The sequence below is a fragment of the Astyanax mexicanus genome, chromosome 8 (genome assembly GCF_023375975.1).
Source record: "Astyanax mexicanus isolate ESR-SI-001 chromosome 8, AstMex3_surface, whole genome shotgun sequence".
NCBI classification, from domain to species: domain Eukaryota; kingdom Metazoa; phylum Chordata; class Actinopteri; order Characiformes; family Acestrorhamphidae; genus Astyanax; species Astyanax mexicanus.
The window spans coordinates 41,796,071-41,818,603 of NC_064415.1; the positions used below are offsets into that span (position 1 = coordinate 41,796,071).

A 22,533-nucleotide genomic window follows, 5' to 3' on the forward strand; every position below is an offset into this window, starting at 1 on the left:
CAGATGGAGAAAACACTCCAAGTGAACGAACTTATCAACTGATCCGGACCACAGAAACAACCTACAGGTGTGAAAATGACCTTAGACACTCCTCCCTACCTGGTCCACATTGTGGATCTAAAGTCAGCGACAGAAGCTCATTTGTTGTGTTGGTCATCCTCTAGTACTTCATCAATTCTCAAAGGATGCTGTTCACAGTTTACTGCTCTTAGGACGCTGTTACTGGACAATTCTCAGTCCAGCAGTGACATTGAGGTGTTTAAAAACTCCAGCAGCACTGCTGTATCTGATCCACTAGGACCAGCATAACACACTACTAACACACCACCACCACTGTGCCAGTAATGGACCTGACCATTAAAGAACATGGTGAAAGTAGATTAATAAAATACTCAGAGAAACAGGAAGACGACAGTTTTAGAAACCTACACAGGGCTCCTATATTCTCTTTGCAATAGAAAATAATAATAATAATAATACTTGATATAGTGATATATTTTTTTTTATACATAAGAAGGGCTCTGCACTACACTGAAAAACAAATTTACTGGCTTAAAGTAACTCAGTTAAGTTATCAACTTGCTTTGACTCAGTTAAGTTTATTTCACTTTTTTTTTCAAGTATTGTGGGCTTAAGAAATTTAGATTATTTAAAAAATATGTATACATTGATATTCTCAACATATTTAGCATATTTTTAAAGAACTGCCAATACTGACAGCATAATACTGGGGCGGCTCAAACAAGGACACTGTAGCTTCAAGCCAACATACTGTGACAATCAGAAAGACAGAACAGTGGTAACTTGCTCTTACAGCCTACAACACTGAGGGGTGACTATCAACACATGTATTATACTAATGCATGCCAAGGATAAGGTAGCTTTGGGCAACAGACAACACAAAGATGGTAAGTAAGGGAGAGGCCACACCTAATATGAACACCCAAAATGGACCAACACTGTAGATAGAAAGAGCACTTTGACATGTGTAGTATATTAAAAGTTGGTTCAAATAACAATTTTTTTTTCACATTGGCTCAACAAGTATTTTTAGTTTTCAGTAGTTTCAGGTTAAAGTTCTACTGATAATTTAATAATATTAGTTCTTCTGACTGAAACACAAAATTACTCAACAGTTACAGTTTATTGTCACTTAGTAACATGTTAAAATTTCCAAAAATCAACAAAGTAAGTGTACTACCAAAGTGAACTGAAATAAGCAATTTTAACATGCATGTGTGTATGTGCCTGTGTGTGTGTAGTTTATTTTAGAAGGTGTCTTAGGAGGCACAGATGGCAGCATTGCTATAGACGACGTTCAGGTGTTGAGCAGTGTGAACGGTTCGTGTCCAGCTGAAAGAGAGTGCACGTTTGAGAGCGGCCTGTGTGGCCTGCAGACTGAACCTGCAGCCCAGTTTCCCTGGATCAGAACCACCGGAGAACAGACTGCAGGCACCACCAGCCCAAGCGCAGATCATACTCTGGGCACTGATCAAGGTGAGACCCTCAGAACAGTTTTCTGAATTCCAGTATGAAGTGTGATCTAAAGCTTTATTATATCAGAATGATTAGGACTGTTTTCTGTTCTGTGCTGTAAGGCTACTACCTGAGCGCTCAGCTATGGAAGTACCCTCCTGGTAGCCGAGGCAGCGTGATAACTCAGGATAATGAGCCGACTGCAGAGAGCGGGGTGTGCTGGATGTTCTGGTATCACATGGCTGGGAAGGACGGTGGAACTCTCAGTGTGTATCTGCAGCAGTCAAACAACAGCAGCTCGAAGGTTCCTCTCTGGAGTCGCAGCATAGAGCAAGGAGAGCGTTGGAGACACAGCAGAGCCACTGCACTCAGCCCTCACTACTCTTACCAGGTACAACTGTCTATTAAAAACTCTGATTAATAACTATTTAAAAAATGTAAGTGGCAGTCTGTATTACAGGGGTTGGACAATGAAACTGAAACACCTGTCATTTTAGTGTGGGAAGTTTCATGGCTAAATTGGAGCAGCCTGGTGGCCAATCTTCATTAATTGCACATTGCACCAGTACAAGCAGAGTGTGGAGGTTCAAAAAACGTGCTAGGGTTAGCAGGGTAAGAGCACAGTTTCAAGAAGGACGAACAACATCCAGCAGGATTAACTGTGGACGCAAGAGGAAGCTGTCTGAAAGGGATGTTTGGGTGCTAACCCGGATTGTATCCAAAAAACACAAAACCACGGCTGATCAAATCATGGCAGAATTCGATGTGCACCTTAACTCCACCAGAACTGTCTGTCGGGACAATAAATTATTGTGGTCTAAAACCACAAAGGTGTTTCAGTTTCATTGTTCCACCCTTGTATTTTGTTTCTAAACTGAAAGCAGAAGCATTTCTGAGTGGAGATGGGATAAAATATTGTGTTTAATGGTAACGTTACCAGTGTGCTGAAACAACCATCCCTGCTATGTGTAATATATTAATGAAGTGTCGGGACGCTTTTCACGGGAGAGAGCACACTCTCTCGCTCTAACTGAACATAACCTGGAATCGGATTCATCCGCTCTGAAAGGAGACCGCATCACAACTGCCCAGTTTAAAATGATTCTTCAGCATGCTCAGTGCAATTACCCATTCTCACCAGAGAGGGCCCTAAATCCCAAAACTTACAGACATCGGCTTTTAATATTTGCTTCAAAGAAGAAATAAGCCCATATTATAGGAAATAGAATCCTTCTCATGAATTTAAGAATGGCTTAAATATGCCACAGAATGCATTTATTAAGAACTTAAATTGTAAACGTAGCACAAAAAGTGAGGAAATTATTTATTTGTTGTAACAAATGGAGCTACGTTTGTAATAAACACACGCATTTGTGGTCTGAGATGAAGAGCTGAATATGTGGGTTTCACCCATAAAAATGTAGCCATATACGGTATTTTACGAACTATAAGGCGCAACATATTAGTAAGCACACCATCAATGAATGTCTATTTCCTGGTCATTTTTCATACATAAGACACACTGGATTATAAGGTGCATCAGTAAAAAAAACAAAAAAATCTTTTAAAGTCAAATGAGCTCTGAATGTTTATCCACACAGATTTCTCTCCTAAAAACTGTTTATTTGGGAGAATAAAGGACTTCTCTTTATTTACAGTAAGCTAAGATTTCCAATATTTTCAACAGTGCAGTTAGCAGCGCTTAGCGCTAGTAAATGCCACCCGACAGCACTACACTGAGGCGGCTCAGGGATTATGTCACATGCAGCACCGTGCGCAGTGCCCTAGTGCCTGTAAATGTAATGATCCAATGAAGGTAATTTAAAAACCAGGACATTTCCTCACTTTTTAAAAAACCCGGGACGCACGGGACAGGACCTGAAATACGGACATGTGCCGGGAAATACGGACGTTTGGTCACCCTACTTCTACTCAAGTTACTTTTTTGATAGATCACGTGTACTTTAACTCAAGTCTGGGTTTCTAGAATTTATTCATGTCTGTTCAAGACTAATAAAAATAATACACAGATGAAGAATTACATACTGGCAATCATATTACTCACTTTTAAACATCAACCAAAGGAAGGTAGCCCTGGTCGGAGTGTTACTTGAAATCTGCACTGCAGTCTATTTGATGGTTACATGTACTCGCAAACAAAAACTCACACGTAGTTTATTGTAAAGGGCAAAATGTGCTGAGCATCATCCAGGGTCATTGGGCATGATTTGTATATCTTTGGAACATAATTAAACTGTAAATTGCTGCGGAAAGAAGAATCTGCAGGATGTCATAAAATGTTATCATTCAAGCACTTCTCCATATCCTGCTGTTTAATTGTACCGGAATGTGCCTGGCTTATCAGTGAGAAATGTAAGCCAATGGCCTCATAAATTTTATGTACTATCATAAAAAGGAGGTCTTTCTACAAATATTTTTGAAGTGGTGGCATAGTATAACTTTACAAAAGAATTATGTTTGTAATACAGATGTGTAAGTGAAGACCATAGACTGTATATAGCTGGACAGAGCATCGTCTCTCAAAAGTGAATCCACCACAGGTCGGGCGCCCCCTGCTGTTCGGTTTCAGAAAGCTGTGTAACTCCACCCATCCCCATAGGTTTCAATGGCAAAACAGACAACTTTCAATCACGTTTTTTTCTAATATACTGTAATTCTACCTCCTTTATTTAAATGTAGCAGCTAGTGTAACCTCTGCTTATATTGTCAAATTTTTATATCCCCACAGAATTCGGTTTTTAAAACGTTATTCAGCTCTATTAAAAAAAGGTGTGGTTATGGTAAAAGGGCTGGTTATGGGTGGGACCAATAACAGACTGTCAGCTCCGCTCCGCTCTGCTCTGCAGTCTGTGACCGCGAGGCAGCCCTCAGGGGCGGGGTTATTCAAATGAGTAGGTTGTTATCCATAGTCTTTCTCCCTCCTCTGGTCTCTACTGCGCAGAATCGGGTGTCAGGATCGCCAATATGGCGGAAGATTTTGGCTTCATTTTCATTGAATGAATGGGAACGGAGACACGGTGTCCATCTTTTTTTACAGTCTCTGGTGAAGACAGTTTCATAAGGAATATCATTCACTCTTTGGCATAAATGGTGCTTTATGGAACCAAAAGCAGTTCTTCAGGCTGTCACACAATGGATGTGCAGCTTCCTAAACTTTTAACCGCTGTTTCTAATGTAGGTACACACATCTGTGCTGCACATCTGTGCTCGAGGACCGTTGATCTTTTTTATAGCGCCACATAAATAAATAATCTTGCTTTACATGAATTGCTAAACAGCCCTTTCTACGTCTTTAGAGTGCAGTGGAGGCTCAGGGGTTAGAGCACCAGGTTATCGATGACAGGGTTCTGGGTTACTACTTGAAAAATTAAGGTCCTCAATCCTCACTGGTCTTTAGGCTCTATAGCAATGGCTACCACTACTTTGGGCTAGTGTGCTTACTAGACCACTCTACTAGGCCCTATCCTACACCCTGCGCAAGGGCTGTCGTGACGTGATGGGCATGGTGGTTTGTAAGTGAAGTGTGTTCAGGTAAATTTCTGGTGTGTTGCTATTTTGGCAGCAGAAAACACAGGTGTACCACTAGCTGAAACGAACCTAGACAACAGTCAGTTGTCAAAGTTCATTCCTATAGGTGTGCCGGGTTCGTGAAACACAAGCTGCAGAGCAAAAACCCTACTTTTAGCTCAACAATAAGCAGAGTTAAGAGTAAAATAACATTGTTGTTCACTTAAATGAGCTCCTGGAGTACCTTCACAGCGCGGCCGCACAGGTCAGTACGTAGCACGTTCGCCTCTTGGGGTCTTCAAGTTCAAGTCCTTCTCTGGATGGAGTTTCCATTATCTCTCTATATCTGCGTTTCCTCCACTGACACCGGTTTTCTCCCACAGTCCAAAAACATGGAGATACTCAAAAATTCACCAGAAAATGTAACATTTAATAATAAATATATGGATTGGCTCTCTGTCCTGGCTAAAGTTCTGTAGTGCCTGACGCAGTCCTCCAGAGGATGATCACTATTGGCTGCTGTTTCTCACCAGTGTGTGGATGAGTGCTGAGTATAAATGGTTGTGTGTAAAAATGTAATTGTAAAAGCGTTCTCTGGTTCCTAGAAAGGCACTATATAAGTATAACTATTTGTTCATTCTTTCAAGACACAAATGTGCCAAAGTCAGAGTGCACCTGCCTCTTAAAGAGAATGACAAGTAGAACACTAATTGGTTTATTTCACATTACTCCTAAAACACACCCACGGGTATTAGCATTAAAGAATTAGTACATACCTTTTGTGTGTTTCGAGCCATGCAAGGTATATTATTTGCTCCCCCACGATACCAAAGACACACTGACACCCCCTAGCAGCGTGATACGTGCTAAGATAATAGATAAAACATGGCCTTGTTTTATCTTTACTTTGTGTTTGCAAAGTAATGTTATAACTGTACAGAAGGGTTTCAGGCACATTTCTTCTGTGTGTTCAACACAATTATGTTACATATGGTTGCCTTTCTTATTTTTTAAGAGTGTACACTGTAAATATGTATAGTTTGTGTCCAGAAATGCAAATTTACTTTTTTCAAACCAGACACAACACATACTAATATCTGTTTATTTCTGTTAACAGATTGTATTTGAAGCAGTGGTTGGAGAGGGTCAGGTTAAGGACATCGCTATAGATGATCTGTCTGTTCTAAATGGGCCCTGTTCTCCTAATGGTAGGAGTTCTTTAAATCCTTCTTAAAGTATTAAATGCACAGCACCCTAAATAATTAATGTCTGGGACAAGGACATATGCTTACTTTATATACATATCATTTTCAAATCAAACCAATCAGACTAAAATAATAGAACATTCCAGATTATTTTTTTTTACCATGCTGAAATAACAGCTCTTAATTTACCACTACATTAAGCATTGGTGAGGTACTGGTTTTATTGCTCAAATGTTGATCTTTTAGGTCTCGGGAGACCTATTTGTGATCCTCACTTAGGTTTCATTTAGAGATCAACTGTGTCACATATGTTTCTCTTAAAATTGCATGAGAAAAATTGGATTAAACAAAAATGCTTCAGTGATTAAAGGGTTCAAAACTGAGAATGTGTTTTAGACACATATGAGATCTGAGGAGCTCTTTTGGCGACCCGCCAAACTTGAGTATCAAACCCACAACCTAGTAGTCAGTGGCCCAGTGCTCTAACCAGTGAGCCACCACTACCCCAACTGCTGATCTACCACTGCCATTAACCCCTTACTGCTGATCCATGTTTTTGCTCATTTTCATGCGATTTGCACTACTATGCTATCACACTGGATATCTTAAGTTTTACATATAGCACAATGACCAGTCAGGGCTTAAACTGAAGTAGACACTTGGGACAAAACAGTAATTCACTTTCAAGAGGTAATTTTCATTATTTAGGATCTATTTGAGAACATTAAATGCAGAGGAAAATGTAAAAAAAAACAAAAAGCGCCTATTATATTTTGAGTTTATAGTGTGTGTATGGATGTTGGTGATGATTAGCTAATCATTCTCTACATTTCCTGGTTTATTAGGGTCTTGTCAAACAAAGTACAAAATTTGAAAACATTATTTTAACAGCATGGGATTTTATACTGCATTATATATAAGGTGTCCACCAGGCGTCACCAAAGGCTTAAAAACCTCTCCAGAGCGCCCCAGTCTGATACAGAGGTGAATCTGTCTCTATAAAACAACATTTTAATATTTTTTTGTTTCTTTGTGATAAAATAAATTAATGTGAGTCCATCTCAGGGTAATATTAATATTTTTTTGATGAAATGACACATAAAATCACATGTTTGCGCGCTGTGTGCGCTGTGTGTTTTAGCGTTTGGAGAGGGGTGTTTTTTTTGTGACTTGTGACGGTTTGGCATGCCCCTCCCCCAGCCATTCGGAGACCAATCAGGGCAAATTACGTATCAGTGTTTTCGTCTAAGGGTGGACTATTGGTTGAAATAGGTGTCAATCACTTTTGTGACGCTGGAAAAAGCCTATGATCTGATTTGATTGGACAGCCCTGAACACCAGCGCGATCCAGCGCTCACGCCATTGGTTCAAAAGACGATCACTCAAGAAAAGTAGTGGATTGTAGACCAATAAAAACCACTGAATCTAGAAGAGGACACCCTTAGCTTTGTATTCACGTACAACTTTACGGAAAATATTCCATTGTGTAGTCGCTGGGAGCTTGAGAATACGACGTTACGGCTGCGCTGAAACTAAACGCATGTTTTTGAGGAGCCGTGAGCAGGCAAATAAAGGACTTTATGGATATTTTACCTGCGGTTCAGTGCTGTATTGTGGATGCTGTGATAGTAAGTGAATTTTCAATAATATAATATGATGTTATTTTATACACTAATATTATTTTATAAGGCTATTTTGTTGGGGAGGCGTGTTTCTCGTGTAAACAATGTGAAAAAACAGGCTGTTTTCAGTTGGCGATTTCTGGCGACTGGTTTCATGTAGATGGCTGTAAATTTGCATGCAGGTAGTTAAAGTAGTACTAAAGAATATGAGTCGGTTATTTGGTCGGTATGTTTAGAATATTTGACGCTTTTAAGCGTTCTAATTTACATAGTCAGAACGGGCCCGCCGGCGGGCCCGCTAGAGGGCGCTTCTGCAGTAAGAGGATCTATAGTAAACCTCAAGCAGAGACACATTTGAGACATTTGAGCAGCAAGAGACTTGTGCTAAAGCCTATTTAGTCTTCTCATCTGTTCTCTAGCAGAAACTAGATATATTAAGTAGATTTGATTTTTTATTTCCTGTGGGGAAACCAGAGACTACTATCTGCATAAAACATTTCAACACTTTTTGAAGTTCTAAAAATGACTGCTTTAATGTATACATATTTCCTGTGTCCCAAACATAATGGTGCCTAGAAACATTGTGAGCATCTTAAAGGAGGACTTTGGCCCAAAAGAGGTTTAAGAGGCAGTATGAAAAGTTCTAATGCTGAGCTCTGAGTCTGTCCTGCTTAAGTGTGTTGTCTTTGTGTTTTTCAGGGCTGTGTGACTTTGAGATGGACGAGTGCGGCTGGGTGAACAGTGCACTCAGTGATCACAGTGTGCCCTGGAGCTGGACTTCAGGAGCTAGTGGCTCCGGGTTCTCACCTGAGGTCGACCACACCACCAATTCTGCCCTTGGTAAAGCACTCTGCATTCATTCATCTAGAACAACTGGCTGTCAATGACTGCTCATACTCTAGAGCATGTTTTTTAGCCTAACTTCATATTATCACTGCTCAAAAAAAATATGTATCTGCATTTTTGTCATTTTTTTGGTACTTACAAAATTTAGTGATGAATGGACCAATAGAAATGCTCCATAATTACTTGGAATTTATTTAGTTTTACATTGCCTTTCACCTGGAAACTAAGAAAGTTTTTTCCTTCTCCTGTAGGATTAGTTATTGTTTTGAAGATACAGTACGTGTATCTTTAAACAGAGCTGATGTTTTGGTAACTGTTTAGAATGCTTCTATTACTAAAATTATCTATAATCATCCATGGTCATGATAGATAGATAGATAGATAGATAGATAGATAGATAGATAGATAGATAGATAGATAGATAGATAGATAGATAGATAGATAGATAGATAGATAGATAGATAGATAGATAGATAGATAGATAGATAGATAGATAGATAGATAGATAGATAGATAGATAGATAGATAGATGCAATTTTGATGGAGCTGAATAATGTTCATTACAATAACTGTGAAAAAGCTGTGTATCCTGATTCATATTTGTGTAAAATTTAATAATATTATTAGTGCATCTACTGAATCAGTCCACATATTTATGTCACTTCAGCTTATCAACAAATGGATGTGTACATCTGACAATGCAGCAGTGGTATAAAAAAATGATGTACACACTAAAACTGTAGGGGGAGGCCAGGCCTATAGCCTAAATCTCACTACACTATAAATTCTGTCTCCCTTCCAAAGGACATACCAGCATTTAAAAAGTGAATGATTTTATTTTTTAATGATTAACACAATAATTTGGATTAATACAATTATTTTAGCATTTGACACCAATAATATAAATATACTTAAATATGTCCAATCTACAGTGGTATGCAAAATTTTGGGCACCCCTGATAATTTAAATGATTTTTCTTTATAATTCATTTCAGTTAAATATATCATATAGCAGAGGAACACAGTGATATTTGATAAGTGAAATTAAGTTTATAGGATTCACAGAAAGTGTGTAATAATTCTTTAAACAAAATTATGCAGGTGCATAAATTTGGGCACCCTTGTCATTTTATCGATTGAATACATTTAGCACTAATTACTGGAACACAAAATTTGTTTGGTAAGCTTATTGACCTTTAAGCTACATACACAGGTAAATCTAGTTATGAGAAAGTGTTAATGTGCCAAGTTTTTCTCCTCTTTGCATCTTCTCTGAAGAGTGGCAAAATGGGAGCCTCAAAACACAACTCCCAAATGACCTGAAAACTAAGATTGTTCAACATCATGGTTTAGAGGAAGGATATGAAATAAAAAGGCAATCAAAATCTCACAGATTTCAGCTGTCAGTTTCCACTGTGAGGAACATAGTGAGGAATTGGAAGAACCACAGACACAGTTCTAGTTAAGGCCTGAAGTGGCAGAAAATCTCAGATAAGTAGAGGAGAAGAATGGTGAGAACAGTCATAGTCAACCCACAGACCTCCAGAGCTCCAAAGACCTACAACATCATCTTGCTGCAGATGGCATCACTGTGCATCGTTTATCTATTCAGCACACTTTACACAAGGAGAGGCTGTATGGGAGAGTAATGCAGAAGAACCTTTTTCTGTGCACATGCCACAAACAGAGTCGCTTGAGGTATGCTAAAGAACAATTAGACAAACCAGCTTCATTTTGGAATAAGGTTCTGTGGACTGATGAAACTAAAATTTAGTTATTTGGAGGGCGGTATGCATGTCATAAAAAGAACAGCATTCCAACCCTTAACTGTGCTTAACATCTACTAAAGCATTCATGCAGAGGAACAAGTACAACGTTCTGGAATGATCATCTCAGAATTTAGAGGCTGTTATTTCTGCAAAAGGAAGATCTACTAAATATTGATGGAATTTTTCTGTTATGGTGCCCAAATTTATTCACCTGCCTAATTTTGTTTAAATAATTATTACACACTTTCTGTAAATCCTATAAACTTCATTTCACTTCTTATCTGCTACATGATATATTTTACTGAAATTGCTGATCCAAACAACCAATGATTTATAAAAATAAATATAATGAAAATGATCAGTTTCCCAAACTTCATGATACCACTATAATATAATCCTAAGGAGAAGGAAATATTTTTTTTTAATCGGTTACCATCACCTATTCAAACATAATATTTAAACAGAATAAAAATGCTTCTTATGCTTATAAGAATCATGTTCATTTTATTCCCAACATCTTCTTCTTTCTGTAGGACACTACATGGCCTTTGATTCAAAATACGACAGAAATGAGCAGGTTGCTCACCTTCAGAGTGAACTAATGCCGCCAGTGGATCATGCCTGCCTGGAGTTCTGGTACTACATGAATATGTGGGGCACTGTGGGTAAGAAGGCCTGTGATTCATGAACACATAAATTAGTAATTGTAGATTCTATATAATAGAAATGTTAGCTTAATGCTAACCAGTGCTATTTGTTATTGCAGATAAGCTAACGCTAGATATATATGTGAATGAGTCTGGCACCCTTCACTTCCTGTGGAATAAGACTGGTGCTCAGGGTAAAGTGTGGAACAAGGTCACTCTGGATTACCGAGCATCTGAAAATTACCAGGTGTGACACTGTCTATCACTTACAAAACACATACTGCACTTAAACATCTTACACCTTACACCTTCCCACATTACATTCCTTATCTTTATATTCAGTGATTTCAGTAACGTGACCATCAGTAAAAAGTAATGTAACATGTTACTATTTTCAATCCAGTAATCAGATTATCTAAGTCACTGTTATATGTCTGGACGCGTTGAAAGGACGGATTGACGAGAAAGACATTTACAGTCGTTGCTTTATTGCTGGACCTGTCGGCTGCAACCACGCTAAAATAACAACAGGCTAACAAGCTAACAAGCCAGCAGTCTAAAACTAGCACTCAGGCTGAACACACACACACACACACACACACAGACCCTACGTACACACAACAGTGCATTGTTTAACAGTCAGTAAACACAGAACATTACTGCATTTTCATTACAGTATATTTTTTAGGGCTGGGCGATATGGATTAAAAACTATATCTCAATATTTTTTTATGACTTGCTATATACAATATATATCTCGATATTTTTTCATCCCATAAGGTAAAATCAAAAAGATACTTTTGAGACAAAGCTACATATTGGTACTTTTATAATTCAGTGCCGAATCCTGTCGTTCTAGCAGCATTTTATATAATCAACAGTGTTGGGAGTAAAGGCGTTAAAACTAACGGCGGCCGTTACTTTTTTTCAGTAACGAGTAATCTAACTAATTACTATGACTGTAACTATAACGCCGTTACCATTTCTGACACCCCGTTACTACACGTAACTTTAGCCGCTCTATGAACATTTTTTTTTTGTTTTAACTTTGCTTTGCCCTGGTTAACCCCTCCTCTTTCCGGTGAACTTGAGCTTCTGGCCGCTGTGCCTGTGGTTTGGCGTGGTGAAGTGAGGCACAATTGGGACGATTTGCGTGCTCTAATTAATTCAGTGATTGCCGTGGACAGGCCAAGTTCCAAATTAAGGAAGTTAAGCTCTTTTTAGCTGCTCCGGTTTTTGTGGTGCTGCTGCTTTCTCTTTTAGAGCTTAGATTCTCTGCCAGAACCCGACCTGACCCGAGGACCGACCCGAAATCGGGCTCCTATTTTTATTTTATATAAAGCTCTGGTGTGATAATCACAATGTTGCTAAGTAACCAATTATTATTGTTCACTAAAGCGAACGAAATAGCGAAAACTGAAAGTGAAAAACACATTTGTGTTAACTGAATCTAATAAAAACGGTAATTAAAAGGAAAAACAATACTATCTCGAACTGTATTTTGTGTTTATAAAACTAACCCTAATTTACCCTAATTATACCCTAATACCCTAATTTTCGTGTTTAATTTATTTATAAGAGCTGTTGTACAGCGGAGTTGTACAGCGGGCGGTGTTGTGCCGAGCGTGCGGCACCTCGTGGTCCGTTAGTTCTTGTGTAAAGCGCTCGCGCTATAGCCGCAAAATACGATTAGAAGTAAAGAGTATAGCTATAACTAATTACTTTTTCAAAGTAACCTGCCCAACACTGATAATCAACAACTGAAAGTAATTTCAAATTATACTAATTAGTAGCCTAAAAACAAGGGATATGTAAAAAATTACATTGTGCTTTTGGAAAAATCGCATCTAAAGTGCTTAAGAAAAAGTAAATAAAAAGTGCAGTTTGAGTTTTCTGTAATTCTTGGCTGAAAGATGTCAGGTCTATTCCCATATCCATGTGAAGGAGCTGATTGGTCAGTTCAGGTTAGAGTGAGTGTGTCTGCTCTAAAGATCAGTGTTTAGTTCAGATGTGCTGTTGTTTGGCTGAAAAGTTGGGTTCTGCCATCACTGTGTGTGTTTTTATAGAGAACAGCGTCTGAATGAGCTTCGTGTCTCTCCTCTGTGCGTGCCACACTTTATTTAGAACGCAGGCGATTGGTCTTTGAGTTTCCTGCACTGCAAAACCTCCGTCAACGGCTAGTAAAGTTCAAAATAAACCCTGTCGAAACGAACTAGTTCTCTATAGTGGACCAGGTCAGCCTATTACTGACCCCCGCTCTACAAAATACCTTATTCTGCTGCTCATCTGACTCGCAGAACTGAATCCAAACCATCTGGAAATGAGCTGTAACGTTAGGTTTCTCTGTCGCGCGTCGTCTCTCTCTCTCTCCCAATTTCTCTCAATTTGAAGAAAAAACGTTTGGAGTCGCAGTGCCACATTTACAGAACAAGTCCCAAAAGTTACTATAAAGCTTCCAGTAAACTGGTATGTTACTTAAAAGTAACTTTTTGTCCATCAAATAACTTCTAAATGCGGTATTGAGTAATCAGATTACTTTTTTCAAAGTAGCTATGCCATCTCTGTCATATATCTCACAACACTCATATCTACAGATTGTGTTTGAGGCCAGGCGGCCACCATACGATGAGGGAGTCATTGCCTTGGATGATATCTACATCAAAGAGAACACAGGCTGCTCTGACCTGATCCCCACTACACCAGCCCCCACCACGGAGCCCACCACCCCACCTCCATCCTCCATGGACTGCAGCTTTGAGGAAGGTGAGGAAACTATTTAACTTACTAGGATAACATTATTTAAAGTGTTTTTTTTTAATGTATTTTTCTCGACAGTCACTTACTCTTACATTCTTACACTTACTTAGTGTACTGTTTTTATTAGAGATAATCAGAGATATAGCAAATTAAAGATTTTAATGGATCAGGTAATGGACTGCAACAACTAACCGATTAAATAGATTAAAAACGATTATTGGAATAGTTGGCCCCCTCCCCCTGCATGCTCCCCCTGTCAACAGACGGCTCCGCTACGACTCAACAAACGCCTTGACTAACCAGTTTTGACAAGTGAGTAGTAAGTCACTTAATGTACTAGAGTCATTAAACAAGAGGTTTTTATTCTATGTACATTTATATCTCAATCACATTTAGTGAGCAAATTAGCCTGAATTTTTCTTTCCACCTTAAATGTGGCTGCTCAACCACTACTAGTTCCAAATCAAGCTGTAGTTTTAGTCAAGCTAACATTAGTGAGAAGTTATATTTTCCTTTCACTCGGTGTTCCTAGAGACTGTTAAACAAGATGTGTCTCATTTTAGTGCATTTATATCTCCCTTGCATATAGCAAGTTTTCCGTTCCACCTTAAATTTGGCAGCAGTTAGCATTAGCTACTTTCAGAGTAAAAGAAAATCAGTCCAAACATTTTTAATAATACATTTAAAGCCTTTTTCAATGTCTTTTCTGGCGTTGTGTGGAAATGTTTGAGTCACATCCAAGTGTATATTAACATTACATACACTGTTGATGTATTAAAAATTATTATACCACAGTTAGTTCCAACCCTGCAATGTGATTGGCCGAGAGGCGGTTTATGAGTGACATTATTAGCTGATAATGCACTGTAACCAAAGCTCTCCATGTATTATTTCGCCACAAACAGGTAACCTAGCAACGATGCAGCTCTTACAAACCAAATACAAACCAAATGTATTTAAACACCACTGTGAGCCGCTGGATCCCACAGAAACGCCATGTCTCCAATAGGCGATGCAGGCAAAAAAGCGGTCCCACAAATATGTACAGACACAATAAGTAGACACAAATAAGTCAGATGCTTAATGATGTCAGTGGTGTTTACACAAAAAAAAACAAGATTTACATACATTTAATATTTTTAAGCAATAATACACTCGAGGTTCATGCTATAACATGTAATATTGGTACTGCTGTGATGCGGTCGTAGGCACGAGGCCGAACACCACTGACATCATTGAGCATCTGACAGGATAGATAGTTTGCTTCATGGGACTGTTTTACAGTGGAACATAAAAAACATAACATAATATCTGAATCTATATAAAACTGAAAAATAATCTAATTTTCAGTGACTTGAGATTCGAACAAGTAGCTGTATAAAGTTACAGGCTTCAAAATAAGTTTTCCACTGGTCTAAAATTATTAAGGTATTTGGTGTCTACAACAGGAGATTGGATAATGAGGTTTGTTGAATTTTGGATTAAACATAAAAGCTGTTTTTCTCTCCTTAAAATGGTGGATCCATCATTAGAGACCCTTCTTCACCCTCTACCCCAACACCAGGAAGTTGAACAATGCTGCAGCAATGGAACCGTCACAACTAAACTAAATAAACAAATAAACATCTTACCACACACACACACACTCACACACACAGCCAACATAAGCAATATAAGCAACAACAACTCCTTATAAACCCAACATCAGAAATGGGAAGCCAGCACATTATATATAAACATTAATATTTTCATGATTATACAAAATATTGATGCAGTGCCAAGGAACAGGTGATGAGCTCTCAGGGGAGCTCCCATAATGCTAAGCATTTTTCCATTTATCTTTGTTGAGTTTATTAGGATTTTATGTTGCGTATGTTGGTTCACAGTGTTGAATTTCAAGAGTTACCTACTTGAGTTGTGTGGAGTTGAATTTAGAGTTGCTCTGTAGTGTAGTTCTCTGCACTGGTAGTGTTAAAATCTGACTGAAGTGGGTGTTGATGGTTAGTGTTGTAAATAAAGTCTCTCTCAGGCTGTGGCCGAAATGGCTCCCTACTCCCTCGTTGTTGCGCTATATAGGGAGACACTATGTAGTTCACTAAGTAGTGGTGGAACAGGAGTGAATTCGGACACTACCTCATCATTATTATGCGCCAGCACCGGTAGCATAAACACACACAGTGTGAGAGGGGGTTGAGTCCTGTTTAAAACTCCATAAACCATAGACTGTGTATAGCTGGACGGAGCATCGTCTCTCAAAAGTGAAGCCACCACAGGTCGGGCGCCCCCTGCTGTTCGGTTTCAGAAAGCTGTGTAACCCCACCAATGACCAAACAGACAACTTTCAATCACGTTTTTTTTCCCAATATACTGTAATTTTACCTCCATTATTTAAACTTCATAGAATATTCTGTTGTTAATACATATTTTAGCAAGTTTAACTACACAAGAACTAGACATACATTTTATAAGACCCATTTTTGTTGAAATACTAGCTGTTATCTTTTTAACTAGCTCTAGTTAGCTTAGCATTTCTGTCAGGCGCTTTTTAAAGTATATTAAATTATAATACATTAAGCTGGCTTTTTCATTATTGTGTTAAACCACTCTTTTTACAATTGTTTTTAATATAACAACAAATAAAATGTAGCTGTGAGACTTGTTTATGTGAACTGGTTTGTCAAATTTCCTATTCCACCTTAAATGTAATTTGGCTAGCTAACTAATATTAATTTATAACACATTAAGCTCGCTTTTTAAGTTAACTAACTAGCAGTATTGTGGTAAACCACTTTATTATTTATTATTTTTATAATTGTTCTTAATTCTGTAAGAGATCAAATATAGCTGTGAGAATAAAATTGGTTTGTCAAATTTCCTATTCCACCTTAAATGTAATTTGCTAGATAACTAGCTAGATGTTGACAGCGTTAGTTAGCTTAGCTTTTCTGCCAGGCGCCATTTTAAAGTATATTAAGTTATAATACATGATGCTGGCTTTTTAAGTTATATTGTCCAGTATTGTGGTAAACCACTCTTTTTAGAATTGTCTTTAATTTAACTCTAGAAAAGATAGAACCAACACTGAGGGAGTCTAAAAACATTGATCGGAGTTTATCTTGTAACACTACAAGAGTTACGTAAGTTACGTTTCTAACACTGTTGACAGTGTTGAATTTACTTTAGGCCAGTGAGAATTATATAAACACTTAAAAAGAGTTAAAATTAACACTTACAGAATAAAGGTCTCCACTGATGGAGCCCGGCTTGTTGCCGGTCATTTTTGTGTTCTCTCTCAGTTAAAATAAAGTTGTCTACAGGACTAAGGCCTGGCCGTGTTACTCTGCCCCTAGTGATGCTACAATTTACATGTTATTGATGTGAAAGGTTAGTCAAAATTCTGCCAGTATAACAGTTTACTTGTTGTAGGACTGTGTGACTGGATTCAGGAAGCTGAGCATGGGATCACTTGGAACCGTCAACAAGGTCTGCAGATGGACACAACCACCAAAGGACCCTTGTATGACCACACCACAAAAAACAGCCACGGTACCTGAAAAAACATCAACATGCCTTCATCTGCTTCATTAGCTTAATATAACCAATTTACTGTCTACTACAGAAACATTACAAATGCTGTTCATGATTTCTGTCTATTTGTGTGGCTTTTAGGGTTCTATCTTCTTCTTAACATGTCCGGAGATAAAGATGAGCAGTCAGCGGTCATTTCTGCCCCTGTGACTGTAGAGACCCCCAGTGTCTGTGTGGAATTCTGGTATTACATGCTAGGAACACGGGTGGAAAGCTTGGACCTGCTGGTTCAGACGGTACATCATTAATTCACAACATTAACTAAGGAATGGGAGGGATAAGAAATCACAGATTGCCTAAAATTGAATTGGTTACCGATAACATTAGCTAACTCCCCACTGAAGGTAGTAGGTTAGCTATCTCTCCGCTAATGTTAGCTAGCTTGCTGCTAAGTTAAGTTTTCATCTCGGTAACGTAGCTAGCTAACTCGTCGCTAAAGTTAGTATGTTAGCTAGCTCAGCACTAATGTTAGCTAACTTGCCGCTAACATGAGTATGTTAGCTAGCTTGCTGCTAATGTTAGCTTGCTTGCTGCTAACTTAAGTTCTCATCTCGGTAACAAAGCTAGCTAACTCGCCGCTAATGTTAGTATGTTAGATTGCTTAACGCTAATGTTAGCTAACTTGCCGCTAACATTAGTATGTTAGATAGATTGCTGCAAATGTTAGCTATCTCGCTGCTAACTTTAGTTTTTATCTTGGTAACGTAGCTAGCTAGCTTGTTGATAACGTTAGTATGTTAGCTTGCTCGCCACTAATGTTAGCTAGCTTGCCACTAATGTTGGCTAGCTCTTCGCTAACTTTAGTTCTTATCTTGGTAATGTAACTAGCTAGCTTGTTACTAATGTTAGTATGTTAGCTCGCTCGCCACTAATGTTAGCTAATTTGCCGCTAATGTTAGCTAGCTCTCCGCTAACTTTAGCTTTTATCTTGATTACGTAGCTAGCTAGCTCGTTGCTAACATTACTTTGTTAGCTTGCTCGCCACTAATGTTAGCTAGCTTGCTGCTAACTTTAGTTCTCATCTCGGTAATGCAGCCAGCTAGCTCACCGCTAACATTAGTATGTTAGCTAGCTTGCCGCTAAAGTTTGCTAGCTCGCTGCTAACTTTAGTTCTCATTTTGTTAACCTAGCTAGCTAACTCGCCGCCAACGTTAATATGTTAGCTTGCTTGCTGCGAATGTTAACTAGCTCGTTGCTTACTTTAGTTCTGATCTTGGTAATGTAGCTAGCTATCTCGTCGCTAACATTACGTTAACTAGCTCACCGTTATGTTAGCTAGCTTGCTGCTTACTTTAGTTTTCATCTCAGTAACAGAGCTAGCTAACTTGCCACTAACTTTAGTATGTTAGCTTGCCCGATGCTTATGTTAGCTAGCTTGCTGCTAACTTTAGTTCACATCTCACCGCTAATGTTAGTATGTTAGCTAGCTCTGAGATCTTAGTTCTCTCCCCGGTAATGTAGCTAGACGCTAACATTAGTAGGTGCATTCCCACTGCCAATAAAACGCACAGTCTGAAAAATTTATACCTACAGCAAAATGTAATACTTACAGTAAATTTAATACAGTTTAATACCTTAATTACCCGGATTTTAATTTAAGACATTTAAAGAAGTTTTAAAGACCTAGTCACACCTGCCAGAAGATGTTGTCATGTTGTCAGTTGTTCTAAGGATGCTAAAATATGTTTATTTAAATTGAGACGTAAATACTAATAGAATTTTGGTATTAGTGTAAAGTTTGCAATTTTAGTATGTCAGAACCTGTTTGAAGTTTAAATAGAAGAGTGTTTTTGATCTGAAAATAACAAACAATATTGAACAATAATTTTGATATAGTTATTTGAAAGTCCTTAATTAAAATTTGATTTCTGTTTTTGTATTCTATGACTAAATGGTTAGGGTTATTTGTCAGCCTCCATTTTTCTTAGATCCAGCCCTCTAGAAGCAGCCTAATATAAAAAAAAAACTCTACAATTAAGCAACCCATATGTAAGGTCATATTGTTATCATAAATATTCAGTGTTGGGAGTAACGGCGTTAAAACTTTTTTCAGTAACGAGTAATCTAACTAATTACTCTGACTGTAACTATAACACTTTTACCATGTCCGACACCCAGTTACTGCACGTTACTTTAGCCGCTTTTTTTTTAACTTCGCTTTGCCCTGGTTAACCCCTCCTCTTTCCGGTGAACTTGAGCTTCTGGCCGCTGTGCCTGTGGTTTGGCGTGGTGAAGTGAGGCACAATTGTGACGATTTGCGTGCTCTAATTAATTCAGTGATTGCCGTGGACAGGCCAAGTTCCAAATTAAGGACGTTAAGCTCTTTTTAGCTGCTCCGGTTTTTGTGGTGCTGCTGCTTTCTCTTTTAGAGCTTAGATTCTCTGCCAGAACCCGACCTGACCCGAGGACCGACCCGAAATCGGGCTCCTATTTTTATTTTATATAAAGCTCTGGTGTGATAATCACAATGTTGCTAAGTAACCAATTATTATTGTTCACTAAAGCGAACGAAATAGCAAAAACTGAAAGTGAAAAAACATTTGTGTTAACTGAATCTAATAAAAACGGTAATTAAAAGGAAAAAACATAACTATCTCGAACTGTATTTTGTGTTTATAAAACTAACTAAAACGAACTGAAATTACTGATAGAATATCATCATTTTCGTGTTTAATTTATTAATAAGCGCTGTTGTACAGCGGAGTTGTACAGCGGGCGGTGTTGTGCCGAGCGCGCGTCACTTCGTGGTCCGTAGCATTAGTTCTTGGTTAAAGCGCTCGCGCTATAGCCGCAAAATACGACAGAAAACACTGAGAAACTGCAGAACTATGTATGGGATTACAATATGAGCGCCAGGCAGATGAAAGAGAAACGGGAGATACAGTGTGTAAGAACCTTTACCTGTAAGTAGCTCATACCAGAAATCTCTCTCTCTCTCCCTCCCACTCTCTCTCTTTCTCTCTCTCTCTCTCTCACGTTTATTAGATTGATCTCTCTGATGAGATGTGAGAAAACTAATAAAAACTAGCAAGCCCACCCTAAAAACGAATTAAAACTTACTGAACAGAAAAAATAAAAACAGCATTGTGTGTAGCTGTTCTTAATAGTAGCTGTTCTTGATAGTTCATGGTTCGGGTTGAGTCGGGCTCGGGCAGAACGTGGTCGGGTCGGATTTTTTGGTCCCGCTCTATTCTCTTTTGGTGAAGCTGTTATATTAATACCATTTTAACGGTCATTAGATTGTTGTTTTTGTCCATTCTTTTGTTTTGTTTATATATACATATTTCCTTTGAGTGTGGCTTGGTTTGTTTAATTTCATCCCAAGAGCGTTTTTCCGTTTTTTTCAGTATTACAAGTTTTAGTCATTTTCTTTGGTTGTGTGGAGAATTTCGTTTTTTTTTTTTTTTTGAAATTCGTTAGATTATATTTTTGTCAACATTTTGGGTTTATTTTCGTTTGTTATTTTTCTAATAATAATAGTAAATACATAATTGATTTCCTTTTTTTTTGACGGGCAAATAATAAAAAGTAGCGCGATAGTTACTTTTACTGGTAACTAATTACTTTTATAGTGGAGTAACTCCGTTAGTAACTCAGTTACTTTTTTGGAGAAGTAAGGAGTAACTATAACTAATTACTTTTTCAAAGTAACGTGCCCAGCACTGCTTATTAAACACATTTTTTAAACCATGTAACAATATTTTCAGAGGGCATGATCTTAAAATGATGTAAGCAAATAAGTTTAGCTGAATTGATATAGTGTTTATTTGTGATTTAAGTACAATTATGTGGTTTAGTAGAATTTCCTTTATTTCAAAGCACACAATGAACAGCATGTTAAAACAGGCATATCTGACATAAGGTTGCCAGTTCATCCCTGTCTGTTTTTTTTTTTTTTTTTTTTTTTTTTAGAAAAAAGCAGAAACGGTTGTTGTATGGACTAGAAAAGGAACAGAAGCTGCTGAGTGGCTGAATGGCCAGGTCACACTCAGCATGAATGACATACAGAGAGTAAGACATAATCATGTCAGCAATTCATATATGTCTGTGAATGTAATCATAGCATAACATAAACTTCCTGTTTTAAAGGTAAAACTCTCTGGTAGCAGAAATGCTAACAGCAGCGGATTCATAGCTATAGATGATGTGAGAGTGAGCCCAGGTGCCTGTAAAGATCACAGTAAGTCTCTATTTCCCTTTTCATTCTGTCCTTACAAATATGAGCCTGTGGTGACCAGATATGTGTAGTAATGAAGACGAACTACTTTACTACAGTACTCAAGTACTGAAATCTTATTTTATATTATTACTTTCACTTCACTACATAGTTTGTATAAGTTTAGTACTTTTACTCTTGTACATTTTTTATGTGCTGCATCCTCACTCGTTACAATTATAAAAATGTTCAGAAGAATCATCCATCCAAACCCACATTATCACTAAAGCCATAGCAGTAGATGCGTATCAAGCAAGAAGAGCTTGCTGATCCCATTCTGCCTTAAACTCTGCAAAATTTTCACTGCTTTGTGTAATAATTACACAGTCACAGTCATTTTTTGATAGAACACTTCAACTCATGTATATTTAGGCAGGCAGATTACCATTCCATCACAAGTAGTAAAAAGCAGTACAACAATTAGATTATTGGTGGGAATAAACTGCACAAAAATATTTAGGGATTAAGTAAGGCCCGTGAATGGGAAGCACTGTTTAAATTCCCATCCTGGTAGAAGTTTTGAAAAAAACGAAAAAGAATAAAAAGTTAAAAATATGTTTTTAAAGTAGCTCTTATTTTTTGTGAACATCAATCAAGCTGATAAATAAAGCTACTCTATTTACAGATGTGGAGGCCCAAGCCTGCAAAAAAAAGAATAAATGAATAAAAGCGGAAACTAACAAAGAAAAAAGAAAGGGTATAAAGCACAAATTAATTTCATATAGATTCATTGATTCATATGGGACATCAACAAATGAATTAATTCATCGTAAAAATAAATAGACTATAATCATCTCCTCTCTAATTGTCACGTCCTTGCCCTGTTTCCTGTCTGTTCTCATGTCTCTGTGTGTTATCCCCATGTGGCCCGTGCTCCTC

At 38.0% G+C, this 22,533-nt stretch overlaps 1 protein-coding gene across 3 annotated transcripts in view; it reads left to right on the forward strand.

Annotated features, from left to right (window-relative positions):
* si:ch211-106h4.4 (MAM and LDL-receptor class A domain-containing protein 2) overlaps positions 1-22,533 on the forward strand; it is a 74,560-nt gene that overhangs the window by 12,917 nt on the left and 39,110 nt on the right. For all 3 annotated transcript variants that reach the window (XM_049482834.1, XM_049482832.1, XM_049482833.1), the window contains exons 9-19: positions 1,263-1,497; positions 1,599-1,867; positions 6,122-6,212; positions 8,531-8,671; positions 10,980-11,111; positions 11,213-11,340; positions 13,688-13,856; positions 17,277-17,396; positions 17,520-17,674; positions 21,351-21,449; positions 21,528-21,618. In XM_049482834.1, the coding sequence (XP_049338791.1) occupies positions 1,263-1,497; positions 1,599-1,867; positions 6,122-6,212; positions 8,531-8,671; positions 10,980-11,111; positions 11,213-11,340; positions 13,688-13,856; positions 17,277-17,396; positions 17,520-17,674; positions 21,351-21,449; positions 21,528-21,618 (1,630 nt within the window). The remainder of the gene's footprint in view (positions 1-1,262; positions 1,498-1,598; positions 1,868-6,121; positions 6,213-8,530; positions 8,672-10,979; positions 11,112-11,212; positions 11,341-13,687; positions 13,857-17,276; positions 17,397-17,519; positions 17,675-21,350; positions 21,450-21,527; positions 21,619-22,533) is intronic.